General features: G+C 36.8%; 1 protein-coding gene across 1 annotated transcript; it reads right to left on the bottom strand.

The window, feature by feature from the left end:
* Positions 1-440: 440 nt before the first annotated feature.
* On the bottom strand, positions 441-15,219 carry myo1eb (myosin IEb). The gene is made up of 27 exons (XM_084089324.1): positions 14,863-15,219; positions 13,462-13,599; positions 12,217-12,306; positions 11,789-11,883; positions 11,596-11,683; positions 10,835-10,924; positions 9,789-9,920; positions 9,402-9,536; positions 9,166-9,298; positions 8,835-9,031; positions 8,416-8,496; positions 8,226-8,312; positions 8,055-8,141; positions 7,788-7,955; positions 6,026-6,111; positions 5,621-5,702; positions 5,150-5,355; positions 4,904-5,048; positions 3,941-4,055; positions 3,600-3,769; positions 3,271-3,416; positions 2,917-3,063; positions 2,644-2,801; positions 1,970-2,044; positions 1,687-1,879; positions 1,021-1,196; positions 441-926 (listed from the first exon to the last, which is right to left on the bottom strand). The coding sequence occupies exons 1-27, from the start codon at positions 14,863-14,865 to the stop codon at positions 850-852; spliced, it is 3,300 nt and encodes a 1,099-aa protein (XP_083945450.1). The 5' UTR covers positions 14,866-15,219; the 3' UTR covers positions 441-849.
* Positions 15,220-15,364: the final 145 nt, after the last annotated feature.

Here is a 15,364-nt window from a genome sequence, read left to right as displayed (position 1 = left end):
TATAACTTCTGCATACGTTAACTGATCTTGATGAAACTTCAGCAGTGTGTTCGTGGTAAGAGGCCGATCAGATGGATGTAACTATTGTGAGTCAAAGTTATAGCGCCACCAACTGGCATATATATATATATATATATATATATATATATATATATATATATAAATATATATATATATAAATATAGCTGCGAGCAGCGATGGAGGGCCCAAGCCGGTGACACCGCCACCCCGGTGGCTTTAGTGTAACTAAAGGCACCAGGGTGGCGGTGCCACCGGCTTGGGCCCGCAATCGCTGCTCGCAGCTATATTTATATATATATATTTATATATATATATATATATATATTTAGGAATTTTGTTTATAACGGGAAAAGAATTGTGTTTGTCAAAAAAACTAACAGGCCTTTAAAACCATTTTCATGATGCTTATAATGGAAAAATTAAACAAAAAAGTGTTCCATTTTATTTTCGTTCTATGAGTATCTGAAAACAGCTTTCTGATTTTATACAATTGTACAATATCTGTAAAAAAGTAGCATTTGGATCTTTAAAAATACAACTTCAGTAAAATACAGTACATTAAAATTCTATTCTCCAAAAATAGCATTTAATAACCTATAGTGAAACACAATTATAGTTTTTCTTCTACATCTATGTCTAATATTGCCTTCTATAAAAAATGAATCACATAAAAGTTCATCCGGGTATAAAGAAGGCACCTTTTGCAGTAAACATCTATGCACTTGGGGATATGACTTGGCACCAAGCTGCTTTGATTTAATGCTGATGCTTTGTTCCTCTTGATCTAATTTCTGCAATGAATCACATTTTGTCCAATAGCATGCCAGTTTAAATCTTCTCAACATAGTTGCCAGGAAACATGCCTTCCTTTCCTCGAAGACGGCCAAACCACCAACCTGAGGGGTCTGGAAAGACAGCACATCTTGGGTTAGTGCAGAATTCACTTACCCAATATACCCTGTATAAAGTTCACTTTTAAATGATATAAAAATAGATTACCTTCACGTATGAGTTCTATGATTTCATCTGATTGAAAGCTGAGCTCATCAGTGTCTTGAGCATCATAAGCGTAAAGTGCTCTGCATTGTAGGGTGCGGGGTTTGGGTTTGGGTTTGGGTTTGGGTAGCCCTGACCCTGGGAGAGGCTTGTACTCTTTCGAACGTCTGCGTTGCATCCTGAGAGAAAAGAGCGATTATTTTCTTTGAAAAACTGAAATAACCAGAAACACTAATAATTGGAATAAAATAAAAATAAAAAAAAACTGGTAAAACCTGAAACTAAACTAAAATACATTTCTATGAGTCCAAAACTAACTAAAATAATATAAAAAAATATAATATACATTTTTTTAAAATGATAAAAAAAAAAAAAAAAAATCTAAACATTATTTTTAGTTTAAGGTATCTCTGATAAAACTAAACTAAAATTGAAAAAATATATATAATTAACCTGTGACAGAATTTATTTCCCCCAAAAGTGTTTGAATTGATATTAACTTAATTGTGTCATGTACATAGTTGCCCGTCATGTACTGATCTGTGAAAACTAGTTCCAGCTGAATAGGTTTTCCGATTGTTAAGTCTTCAGTTAGTACGGCTTGGAGGATAAAATATTGATGATTGCTTTTATTGGAGCTTCCTGCTGTCATATGAGCCATCATCTCACCCTGCCACGCCTTGATCAGGAACTTTCATGAAGCCCATATCGGTGTAGATCTGACTCTCGACCTGACTGCGGCGAGATCCCTGGAGTCGGGGAAGGGTGGGCTGATCCTTACTGGACTGCTGACGGAGCAGAGAGTTCCTAACGGCGGGCTGCCCTTGAGTTCCTCTTCCTCGACCAACAGACTTGGGAGCCTCTGAAATTACAATCCATTAAAACATTTTAAAGCCATTTCTAAAACAGTTTAGTAGCAATTTTAGTGCAATATGTCAAATTGTGGTCTTACCACGTGAATTCTGGCCTACATTGCGATTCTGGCTCCCCATGTGCCTGCTCTTTCGGTTGTCACGCCGAGTGGGTCCTGTAGAATTGGTAAATATGTAAAACAAATTTTTTATCAGTTTCCACAGAAATATTCTTAAAATATATTAAAAGAAAACAGTTACTTTAAATTGTAATAATATTTCACAATATCACTGTTTTACTAGCATAAGAGACTTTTTTCACAAACTCAAAATCATACCAACCCAAATATTATATTTATATATATATATATATATATATATATATATATATATATATATATATATATATATATATATATATATATATATATATATATATATATATATATATATTTAAAACAATATTTCTTTACAATCTCAAAATGGTCTGCAAAATGGTTGTCAATGGTGTAAGAGCACTAGATAGTGATTATATGACCCATAAAGATATTACAAAACATTTTGCAAACATGACTAAACGGACAGCACACAATCTATATGAGGATTACCAACATTCTTCAAAATATCTTCTTTTGTGTTCAGCAGAAGAAAGAAATCCATTCGAGTTTGGAACAACTTGAGGGTGAGTAAATGACGACAGAATTTTCATTTTTGAGTGGTACTGTAAGCCACTAAACTAGTTTTACTAAAATACGGAATTTCAACACAGACTCACTTGCGTTTTTAGGCAGACCGGGGCCAATACTGACAATCAATGCCTTGCTGCTCGGCTTCAGAACTGCATCGTCCCCCTGACCCATCTGAAACTGGATCTGTCGAGAGCCAGCAGATGCAAACGGACCCCATCCCCCTTTCTTCACCTTAAATTCAAGTCTGAGTGAGAAATATGTTGAATGTTAGAATTACAAGACCAACATATGAACATATGATACTTTTTCTGAGTATGATGTAATACAGCACATTTCACAGTGAGGGAAACATTGCTCACAGGTTGTTGAACTTGAGCGGCAACTTTTTCCGCGTTTTTTCCTCGTAACGCTTGTACAGCAGACTGAGGAATTCCGTTTTAAAGACAGACTGCAGCACACTGTCATATTGATCCTCGTGCAGTATGAAGAGGTCATCCTGTAGTGTGCTGAGGAAAGAGATCCACCCATCATCATCATCATCATCATGCAATTAAAAAAAAAAGACAAAAACTTGCTTAAATGCTTGCTTGTTTGAAAACATTCCGATTTTTCATTCTGCTGTAATTGTATGATTTATTAGGCATATTGAAGCTGTAATGTAGGGAGAAGACTCAAGTCCAAAAGGTTATCAAGCATATTGCATGATAAAGTACCTAAGAGAGACAGACTGGATCTTCTCCACCTCAATCTTCCTCTTCAAGACCTCCCGGATCTGGCCTTTCTCAGGACCCTGTTTCACCTTCTCGCGTCCAATCAGATAGAGGAACTTAGGGGTGAGAACGAGGTCACGCTTGACAGTCTGTGGGTGTTGAAACAGCATGTGAGTATGTGATCACATGAAACATGTCAGATGAACTACAATGTGCAGAAAGAAACATCTGTTGCTGAGCAGCTTCAGTAAACTAGCACAAAATACTTCTTGACAGTTACCGAGGAAGTGATCCATGAGTTTCAGTGTGTTAAATGGGACTTTGAGTCATACCTTAAATCTGCGGTCGAATTTGACCACCACGTCAGCAAAGTCAATTCTCTCCCTGCGACCCACGAACTGTCGAATCTCCGGGTGGTTGTCCGTGCCGATGTAGTCTCCCATGAAATTACGGTTCAGACTGTTCTTTCGTCTCTCCTTCTTGTTCAACAGGAGGTCAGAGGCTGGAATCAGTAAAGAAGCAATGTGATTTAACATCAGTTTCATCTGATTGTATTCCCAAGGCAGAGGAACAATGAGATCCGGACTCAAACTTAGTCGTCTTTATATATCAAAAAAATGTCTACATTATTATTATGCAGGTATTAAAGTGAAGAATCTGAGTTTGCTCTCACCTTCCTCTCGCATGCGGACATACTTGCGCACAGCGATGTGTTTGCGCCAAGCTTGTTGGATTACCCGAGCATATCCGTTGTATTTTCTTTCCCTCATTTCCTCCAGCAGGAACAACTGTAGATCGACATGTCATGCTTATTTTTCATAGTCATCACTGTGATTTCAGAATATCAACAAAATGCAAAGACAACCACGAAATGACCAAAATAACTTTGAGAAGTGTGTGTGTGTGAACATACAGAGTCTATTCTATATAAACAATGTTTTGGAAAAATAGCCACACAAGAAGCCATTTGAACAACAGCTGAATAATATTGACCTAATATGACTGAATTACATTTAATCTTTTGCACAACGCCAGAGGAATGCATTTAAGGAGCCAAACTGAGTAGTAATTCAATTTGTCCATGACGAAAACGAACAGACCGACCTCTGTAAAAAATTTGTAACAATGGCAACATAGGAAGATAACATGGCCTCAAATGTTCATTTAATGAAACATTTCAGAAAACATCACATCAAATCATATGTTCACATTAATACCTTCAAGTTACTAACTAAATGGGTGGTCACACTTACACTTTTCATGCCACTGACTTGCATTCATACGCATGCAAACGTGGGAGACAGGAAACGCACGCTCGAGCGAAGAAGTTTTGCATTTCGCTGTGTTCCAAATTTCAAGTTTGTTGAACTGTAACCCTGTAAATTGGTATCATGTAAAGACGTGTGACCAATAGCAGATTGATATGCAACAGAGTGGCATTTTAGCTGAATTAAAAGAATTAACATTTTAATTTGCAGGATTGCAGTAAAGTGGAGCACATTTATGATGTATCATTTGTTAAATTTTGCTTTTTTAAAAATGCGCGATGCGAGTGCAATGTCATTTTGCAACTAATGCAGTGTCCGTAGAAATTTCGCGTGCTCAGATTCTAGTGTGACTGTGGTATAATACTTACAGATTCTGGGGCCTTGATGAAGATTTTTGTCTTGCCCAGCTGGTACTGGTCAGAGTCCATGTTGACAGATTTTAAAAGGTGTAGGACACCCTGTTTCTCATCTCCGCGCCACTGGGGCCATGTTTCTTTGGTCAAGATTGCATATCTGAACATAATAGAACAGTTAACAGTTATAAGTGCAACTTATCAAAATCCCCATATACAGCATTCGGCATCTTAACAGGAATTATTAAGTGGGGATTTTACCTATGCAGGAATTTCTTGAAGACACGTCGGAAGGCGTAGCCGGCCCTGCGCACACGGATGTTCTCTCGCAGTCCAAGATATTCCACCTGGTGTTTGACGCGGCTTTCCTCCCAGTCGCGAGCCTTTTTTGTCTCGTTGGGCTTGATGCATCGAATATAGTGAGGGGTGCATTTCATTAACGTCTGGACAAGATTATTTGCTTGTTTCTGTAAGGGGAGAAGAGAGAAAAATCAGACAGAAAATGAACAATAGCATTACAAAAATGTATGAGTATAATATTACATTCATATATAGCACAAAACTAAGTATACACAGGCCTCAAAACACTCGCCAGATGCAAATTGCATGTATGGTTGGCCAGTAACTTTGTTAGGAACTGAAACATAATACATGGTTTAAATCAAATCGTAAGAAGGTTTCTAGTTCAGTTTAAGCGTGCATTTCTTTATTTTTGTAAATCAGTTATTTCACCTTAATCTTTGAACCTGCAGTGGTGGGACGGCCCCTTTTCTCAGCCTCAAGGTTCTCTGGGAACAGATCTTTGATGAAGGCGCTATGGAGATGACCAGAAAAAGGGATTAACCATTTCAAACATCTTTTTTTACAAGCACATGGAAGACATAACCAGAGACTCTAGTGACATAACCAGAGACTCTAGTGAAGTAATACACCACAGAATATCTCTCACAAAATGAACTCATCATCCTCCATAAAAATGCTACACCATATTGATTTTATGATTTATTAATGTGACTTCTTATTTCATTAAAGAATTACAGCAGAACTGCAGATATTCTGCATCGGTGCATGAGTGCATTAGGGGCTTTTAAAAAGCTTCAGCTGACATGGGCTAAAAAAAGCCAAATAACCACTTACAACTCACTGCTCTGCATGAGCTCGATGATGTCATTGAACAGCACATCCCTGTTCCTCTCACAGAAGCCGCTCACATCATAAGACACCTGGAAATAAGGGCTCTTATTACTCTCACCAAGAAGAGAATCAATATCAGTGTGACTCTACTTGCTGGAAGCAATCTCTAAAACACATCTATATTCAGTTATATTTCAATCCATCCATTCTCCAAACTGCTTGTCCTCTGTTATGTGCTGGGCCAAAGAATAATTTGATAAATTATTGCTGTTTTATGGAAAACATCAAGACAAACAAATTTGAAATAAGAGATTCAATCAGTACGTTTAAAGGAGAACTCGGCAACTCTAGCGAACTCTAGTCACTTCTTCGCTGATTTTTCCTTTTGTTGTCGCATGTTTTCCCCACGAGCTCCCCCTACAGCTGTGGGGGGGCGTATATTTCACAACATGGTCGTAAAAAACTCACTTGCGGCAGCCTCCTCCCCCTCTCTACCGCTGCTCATGTGCGTTTGTTTTGATCGGAGCAAGCCAACTGTATCGTGTGGAGCTGTCTACCGAGGTGGGTAATCTGGTAATACATCATACATGCGTGGGTGTTTATGTCGAATTGCCGTAAAGCAATTCGTGTTTCGCGCTCGATCTCGTCCTCGCTTCTCATGAGACTTCCAATTTCTATCTTGCCGGGATGGTAGTCCCCAAGTTGCAAGGTTGGTTTTCCGCCTGGGAACGCTGGGGGGAGCGGGGAAAGTCACCAATATCACCAGAACAGGTTGTTTAACCATCCAAATTAATACTAGACAGTTTTATTAAGTTAAAAAAGTTACCAAGTTCTCCTTTAATTAGTAAAAAGTCAAAGCTATGAGATGCGCACACACTGCATCCACAGTGGGCAGTGTTGTAGCCATACTAGAGAGTTCTACATTAGTCCACTTCCCTATCCGAAAAACCCGAGGTCTGTCTGACCCGAGGGTCCCTCGGACACCGCTTTGGTATTGGCAGTCATGAGTAATCTTAAATCAATACTTTACCTAATGGACCCGAGAATAAGCCTACTTTCTATGTGCAAATAACTAAACCCTCCATTCGAGAGAATAATTGAGGGGATTTGTTTATTAATATTAACTTTAATATAAATGTCCTTGTCATTTGAAGTGCAACAATGTTTGTGAGCATTTTATCTACTTGGAATTGCTCACCCAAGTGGAAAAATGATGTACCGTTGGCAGATATTGATTACAGAAAACCATCTAAATGCAGTTGATGCCACACTAATCAACTAAATCAAATGAACTATAATTAAACCATAACTGTATAGTTTTGTGTTTTTCCTCAAACAAAAATATTTGTGAAAAGAAAACATTTTCAGACATTTTTGACAAACAAAAAATTGTCTTGAAGCAACTTGGCTTATCAACTCATGAATTTCATCTACAAATAAGGTAGAAAAACGGGCATACTTTTAAATCTACATATTGCCATAGGGTCTCGACTGATCTCATTTTATTGGGTCTGTCTCGGGTCGGGTTTGTCTTTTTAAAAAATTAATTTTTGCCTGTCGGGTTAGGGTAAGAAGTGATTGGGGTCAATTCTGGTCGGGTACATATCTTAGGGCTAAACCACACTACTTCCACCCATCAAAAAGATGCTGATTGTGTTTACCATTTACTCCTGAGTTTGAAACTTTATTTCGCTAAAGATGTTTGCTAAATAGACATTTACCAATTTATAGAGCTCTATTTGAACATTTGAAAAGTGTCTCTTACCTTGCCTGCATAGTGGTGCACTATGAAACCCTTGTTCCAGCTGTTGAAATGCTCATGGGTGCCAATTTGTGACTGCAGTTTTTGCAGCAGAGTCTGGTCTGCACCTTCTCCTTTTGCATGCATGGTGGCACACACATCATCCAAGATGCTCATGATGCCAATAGGATTCTGGGTAATTAAGGTGCCCATTAGATGCCATTAGTCGAATGGGTGTTGTTATGCATTAAAACCATTTTGATGCAGAAAACCCTGGAAGTGTAAACTCACCACTTTGGACTCAATTAAATCACATACGACTTTGTTGTTAAAGTACTCAATGGGGGTCCATTTGATTCCCTCCTGCACATACTCTTCCTGCAAAAGAGATAGCGGAAAACATCAGCAAACACTTCCATAGAGGCCTTTTAGTATTGGCTTATTAAAAATCATTATTCTCACCTGCTCCGCTTTTAGTGTGAGCTCAATAAATATCTGCTGCAGTTTTTCATTCACAAAGTTAATGCAGAATTGTTCAAATCCATTTTTCTGGAGAGGAAAAGGCATGAGGTTATTTTAAATGAATGTGAGTAAAAAAAAAGAAAAAGAAAAAGAAAAAGAGATGCATTTAGAAAAATACAACCAAATTCACCTGAAAGATTTCAAAGCCATAGATGTCCAGAACTCCAATGTTTAAATCCTCACGGTCTTTCTGCATTGCCTTGTTTATGACCTGCGAATGAAAGCAACTAATTCAAATGAATTTGCTTTTGCTTTTTGAGACATATACACTACCGAAAAGTTTGGGGTCAGTATACTATTTTAATGTTTTTCAAAGAAGTCTTTAACACTTACCAAGGCTGCAATATTTGATCAAACATACAGTAAAACAGTAATACTGAGAAATATTACAATAAAAAAAAAATTGTTTCATATATTTTAAAATGTAATTAAATTATTAATTTCTTTCAACAAAAAGATCATACTAACCCCAAACTTTTTAACAGTAGTATATACCATACATAAAAACACAAAACCATTTGGTAATTTGAATCTAGCAGATTGACTTACATCAACCAAGTAGTCAAAGAGCCTAGAATACAGTGCTTTAGACAGGGCGTCTCGAGTGAATGAGGCCTGCTCCGTGTTTAAGGTGACCGAAATAGTCTCCGTCTTGCCACCCCACTTGCTGTCCATGATGCGACTGGTCAGTTTGCTCTTTAGACCATCCTGATTGATTCCCAAAAGGTACGATGGGAATGCCAGGACTGCAGCAGAGTGAAAGTGAATTATTTAAATTAGGCAAGATATTTATCCATTTACAATAATAATTTCTTGTTTTGTACTAAATGGAATCATATACACAGACCAGCAAAATGAATAAATGCAAGCATAAACTCACAGTCTTCACTCTCCACCACAGCATAGTTGCCCTCCTCTCTAAAAGTGATGTTTCCAAGATGGAGGATTGACGCCACAATCTGCAGCACAGTATCCTGTGCATCCACAGACAGGCCGACCACAGACATGGCAGCCTAAAAATGTAATATTTATCATTTATCATTATGAGATTGTTTATATTGAATGGCAGGAACACAACCAGATGGTTTGTATTAGGATACAATGCTTTACACCCACCATTGTGTCTTCAAACTCCTTCTTGTCATTGACTTCCTCCACGGTGTAGGTGCTGGACTGGTTTAAGTAGAAGTAGTAATCAGGGGTTGTGACGCCTAAATTCTCTCTCTGCTCCTTGGTGGCTCCTTGCAAGAGCTGAAACGGAAACATTGGAAATAAACCAGTGGTGTCAACAACATACAATACTTTTATGCAATTTAAAAACTAATCTTCAATACGCCCTGATTAAGTAGCATTAGCTACTAGTATGACACAATACAATCCACAATAATGGCCTTGAAATCATACTGTCCAAACATGAAACAACAATTTGCCAACTTGCATTACACATCATTACCTTCAATGACCTTTTCTTGGACATGAGTTTCAATGAGTTCACAGCTTTACCTGGTAGTATATATGGAAATTCCTTTCCCCATGGTTTTGAGACACTACTCTGGATTTTTCCAGGAGGAAGTTGGAGATCTTCCCACCATCAGGTTCTCCTCCTCGGCTGAACTGTATTTCAAAGTATTTTCCCTGAGGTATGAAATAAACACATCATGCAGTGAACTCAAAGCTTGTGCATTACATATTACGAGTGATGACATATAGTACCACTGCAGAAAAGGTAATGAACAGTAAAGCCTACTGAACTACAACGTCACGGCAAACAAGCTATGACATGTTGAGAAACAGCATGCTTCAAATGACATTCTTAAAACTAGACAGCACACCGATTCAAGAGATTGAACAGCAGAGAGGCTAATATGCTCCTTCTAAATAGATTTAAAAAAATAAAAAAAATAATAATATTTAATATAATATATACAATATAATTTGCATATAATTATATATATTCAATATAATTGAAAATTATAATATATATATATACAGTGCAATGCATAAGTGAATACACCCATGCTAAAGTTGACTAAAAAGAGGAATAAAAAATCATATTTTGGAAATTGAACTTAATGCCTTAATTTAAAAAATTAGGAAAAATCCAACCTTTAAGGACACCAATTTTCTTTGTGAATGAATAATGTATCGTAAATAAATAAATGTTCTTCCTTAAAATACATGGTGCATAAGTGAGTACACCCCTATGTTAAATTCCCATAGAGGCAGGCAGATTTTTATTTTTAAGTATTTTTTTTAATTTTTTTTTAGGATACTATGCATCCTGATAAAGTTCCCTTGGCCTTTGGAATTAAAATAGCCCCACATCATCACATAGCATTCACCATACCTAGAGATTGGCATGATTTTATTTCAGTTAGCCTAAAAGCTAGTTTGATTTGCATTGAGAGATGATCTTATGGAAAGTACCCCATGCCAATCTCTAGGTATGGTGAATGCTATGTGATGATGTGGGGCTATTTTAATTCCAAAGGCCAAGGGAACTTTATCAGGATGCATAGTATCCTAAAAAAAAATTTAGCAAGACTTACAAAGCGACTGGAGTTGTTGTTGCGGACGGTTTTGGCATTCCCAAATGCCTCCAGGAGGGGGTTGGACTGGAGAATGATGTCTTTAACATGCTAAACGAGGAAAGAGGAAACCACATGATGTCACAGACAGTTAAAGTATGCCATGTATGATATACACTAAACACTGTTCACTGTTCCATATACTTAATCAGATCTGGTATCGATCTGTTCAGAGTCACAGAGGAACAAAGAGATCACTGTTTCTGATCTCTGATCTCAGATAACAGTCTGGGTGATTTAAAGGGTGCAACATTTCACATAGAAAGAGCACAAAAGGTGAGCAATATTGACAAAAGAAACAACCACACCCATGAGTTCACATGGATTTTGGGTTGAGTTCAATCTGGCTCTTTTTAAGCAAATGCCCATCTAGCGCAGAGATTCACAAACTTTTTTGTCAGCCACACCTGTTTGACCTAAAATACTTACTTGAAGTACCTCCCTGAGGATTTAGGTTTATTTAGCAACACATTTACATGTTCATGGTTCTCTGATGTCGGTAAATGGTGACATGACATGCAAGTCAACAAATAAAACACTTAATCTTTTTTAGTAAGCATTTTATTTATTTATTTTAAACTGTTTTCATTTTATTTTAATAACTATTATAATAATAATTGTATTTAATATACATCATATTTAATGAATTATCAGCTTTCCATCAAACCCCCTGAGGTTCCTCCCAGTTTGGGAAACCCTGTTCTAGCAGATGATAAACTCACCTGAACTTTAGGCCCACCTCCTGAGACTTTCGAGATGTAGCTCATAATGTACTTGGCTGCCACTGTCTTTCCTGCTCCACTCTCTCCGCTGTATTACAGACACATTTAGATCACGTATAATGCAAACATTGGATGCCACACAAATACTTTAAATGCGCCTCATGGTGAGAGCGTCAGATCCTTGATCCCTGACCTGATAATGACACACTGGTTCTCTGAGTCAATCATCATGTTGCGGTACACATTGTCGGCGAGAGCGTAGATGTGGGGGGGATTCTCATACTGTGCCTGAGAAAGACAGAATACATGTGCAGTTTAATACGGCTGTCTTGGAAAATTAAGAGTCACATTTGCATGAAATTGAAGTAGTGACTTTATTCCGTAACCATTAACACCTTCTGATTTGCATATGTGCTTTCTATGATTTAGCCATCCAGGGGAAGATGTTAACAAATACAGATCCGTAGGCAGTCTCTGGAAGCACAATGGGCAAGACTGGACATGCAATAGCATTGCTCTGCTCCGTCTGGCCATGTTTAAATGTCTTATCCTGCAGGAATGATTATTCATCTGAACTTTGATTCCATTTCGTATTCATGTATTTAGATGTGCTGTACTTACGGCTCCCTGATACAGTTCAATCTCACGGTCGGTGAAATATGGCAGCTGTTTAAAGGGGTTCACTGATATCAGCACAGGACCAATGTATGTCTGAGGAGTTGTGGTTATGGCAAAAACAAAAGCTGGTAGGTTGAAAAAAAAGATGGATCACCTGTCGAACACCGATCACTAGAAGCAGTATTGACATAATACTAAATTCAAGAACAATAAGTAACCAGATATTTACTAGGGCTATTATAGTTAACCAAAGCAAAAACTAAAACCATTAAAAAAACATTTTTGTTGCTTGAAATAAAATAAATGTTAACTGAAATAAAATGTAAAAAAAAGTAAATATTTTATTTTCATTTTTTTTTTTATTGCCAAGACATCTCTCATTTTCATTTTGTTTAACTTAATGAACTAAAATAACAAAAAAATATAAATGTACACATTTAAAAAAACCTAAAACTTTTTGACAACTAAATTACTAAAAATAAAATTAAACTTTCAAAATATTAATAAAAACTATAATAGTAATTCAAAATATTAATAAAAACTATAACAGTATCGATAATAGTATATATGACACTGATATTAAAATTTTCTGAGGAAAATATAAGTGGTGCTTGCCAATGCAAAACTCGCCAGGGTGTTGCTATGCAGTTGCTAGGGTGTTCTGCATGGCTGCTAAGTGTTCACTTTTTGGTGTAAGACAATTGAGCCCACCCCAAATCTCTGTAATATTCAGATATGATATACCTGACTCCCTAAATATAGTATTATACTAATAAGGCTGCATTTATTTGATCAAAAATACAGTAAAATATTGTAAAGTATTATTAAAATTTAAAATAACAGTTTTATGTTTTAATATGTTTTTACATTTAAATTATTCTTTGATTGCAAAGCTGAATTTTCAGCAGCCATTACTTCAAAAATCATTCTAATATGCTGATTTGGTGTAACATTTCTAATTATCAAAGTTGAAAAAAGGTGATGATTAATATTTTTGTGGAAACAAATGATTATTTGATGAATATAAAGTTCAAAATAACAGAATATATTTATAATAGAAATATTTTGTAACATTATTCATGTCTTTATTGTTACTTTATCAATGTGATGAATCACTGCTGAATAAAAACATTTCTTTCTTTCACCAAAAAAACTTTAGAAACTCTAAACTTTAGAAAGGTAGTGTATATGCAAGTATGTCGGACCAAATAACCAAATAATTCTTGTACATTATAGACATAAGGATACAAAAATGTAGTCATCCATGTATCTTTTCTTGAGGTTATCTGTGATGGCTTCTTCACTGATCTTGGAGAGGAGGACCATGTCGTCCACACCACTGACCTTCACATTCTGGGTCTGCCAGTGGTATTTCTCTTTGCTCCCCTGTGCGAGAGAGAAAGAGGACAGTTTATTTATTCAAACATCTCTATGGTCACCTGGGATCAAATACTGACACACTGTTGGGTAAATAAAGCTTTAGATGCATCTTACAACTTTAAACATTTGCCGGCACTGCATTAGACAGACGGGCTGGTGTTCAGCAGAATTAATAAGTTGACAAGTTAATTACAGAGTTAATAAATGTAAGAATATACTGATTAACTGAGAGCCAGTGGTAACCATGCACATAGGAGGAAATGACATTTATAAAATACTTTCTGTTAAGAGTGCTTTCATAAGACATTAAATGTTAAAGCCTCTGACACTTTGACAAGACTGGACTATGGCAAAAACAAAACTACTACTGAGCCTTTGAGCTCCTGTATAGATTCGATTCACAAGCATTATTATGGGATAGTTCAACCAAAAATGAACTATTCTATAAAATTCTATGGAAGTCAACGACTACCGTCAACTGTTTGGTTACCAACATTCTTTAAAATATCTTATTTTATGTTCAACAGAACAAAGAAACTCATACAGGTTTGGAACAACTTGAGGGTGAGTAAATGATGACAGAATTATCATTTTTGGGTAAACTATCCCTTTTAAGTCAGGCATATGGTCCAGGTCTACAACAAAACAAAGAAACGTGACAAGACATGTTTCTACTAATCCCCAAGCAATACATTTTAGGCAAAAGCTTAGTCAGGTGTGACAATTAAAATATGTGATAAATATAACAAGAGCATCTCCTCCTTTCATAGGTCAAAAACAGTAAATCTGAGAATATTTGAGCTCCCCACCAACATCCGAATAGAAAAAATAAAATTCCACAAATGTTTTATTTTCAGGCTTGAATTGATTTTGAACTTAAATTACTCTTAAGTTAAGTTATTTATGTTCCCCTGACGAGCAAAACATTTTCCACCTATACAGGTTTTTCAAAAGTTGTTCCTGGACCATTTCTTTAGGCAATACTCGTGAGTTGGGATTCACTCTGACAGAAAAAATAATGGCATAAATGTCTTCAAGCCTAATGAATCTTCATAAATAATCATTTGTTTAGTCGATAATTAAAATCCAACTTATGTTGTGCAGTAGTAGCCATGCCTATCGAACAATCACAACTTTGTGAACAAGATTTAGAGCCAGCGGCAGCTTTTCTATTATTAACTCAACATTTAGAGCCAGCTGCAGCTCTTAATTGACTAACTCTAAATAACAGTTTTAATAAGTAATTTCAAGTTTTTTAAGAGCACTTACCATAATGAATTAAAGGTAGCCTACTTCCTGTATCACACCCTTGATAAACTTCCAGTCCCGTGTTGGACTCCTCGAGGCACTCTTGCAAGCTTCAGGTGAAACTCCAGGATTTAACTAGTCGTCCATTTGATATTCCATCTATAACCTCCGATACAATTTCTTAATTATATCCAAAAGCGTAAACTACTCTGGATATAGTGTTACATGTATCGGAAACACTGTAAAACGATTAAATAATTGGTTCCACGGGTGTTGTCCATGCAGCAGCAAGTGTAGGCAGGTATCGGAGAGTTTTTCCTTCTCTCGGTTGCGGAAGGAATCGCAGATACTCACACATAACGGCGCCACCCCACGATCCTGAACGAATTTACCTGCGCCACAGGTAATCACAGCACACTCCAAGCGCAGGAAAATGAGCCTCTGGGCCAGGGATGTAGCTAGTGAGGTGAAACGATTTTACTGGCTCACAACTCTTTCAAAATGTTATTTATAAAAAGGTAAG

Source organism: Abramis brama (genome assembly GCF_963993115.1).
Source record: "Abramis brama genome assembly, chromosome: 17".
Taxonomy (NCBI): Eukaryota; Metazoa; Chordata; class Actinopteri; order Cypriniformes; family Leuciscidae; genus Abramis; species Abramis brama.
Note: the sequence above shows the minus strand (reverse complement) of the source record. Positions and strands in the feature narration are given on the sequence as shown.

What these genes read in the sequence shown, in the direction of transcription:
- myo1eb (XM_084089324.1), bottom strand. An exon ending in ACATGGATGACTACATTTTT is followed by an intron (nt 12,307 to 13,461) that starts GTATCCTTATGT and finishes ACAACTCCTCAG; the next exon opens with ACATACATTGGTCCTGTGCT. An exon ending in ACAACAACTCCAGTCGCTTT is followed by an intron (nt 9,921 to 10,834) that starts GTAAGTCTTGCT and finishes TTCATACCTCAG; the next exon opens with GGAAAATACTTTGAAATACA.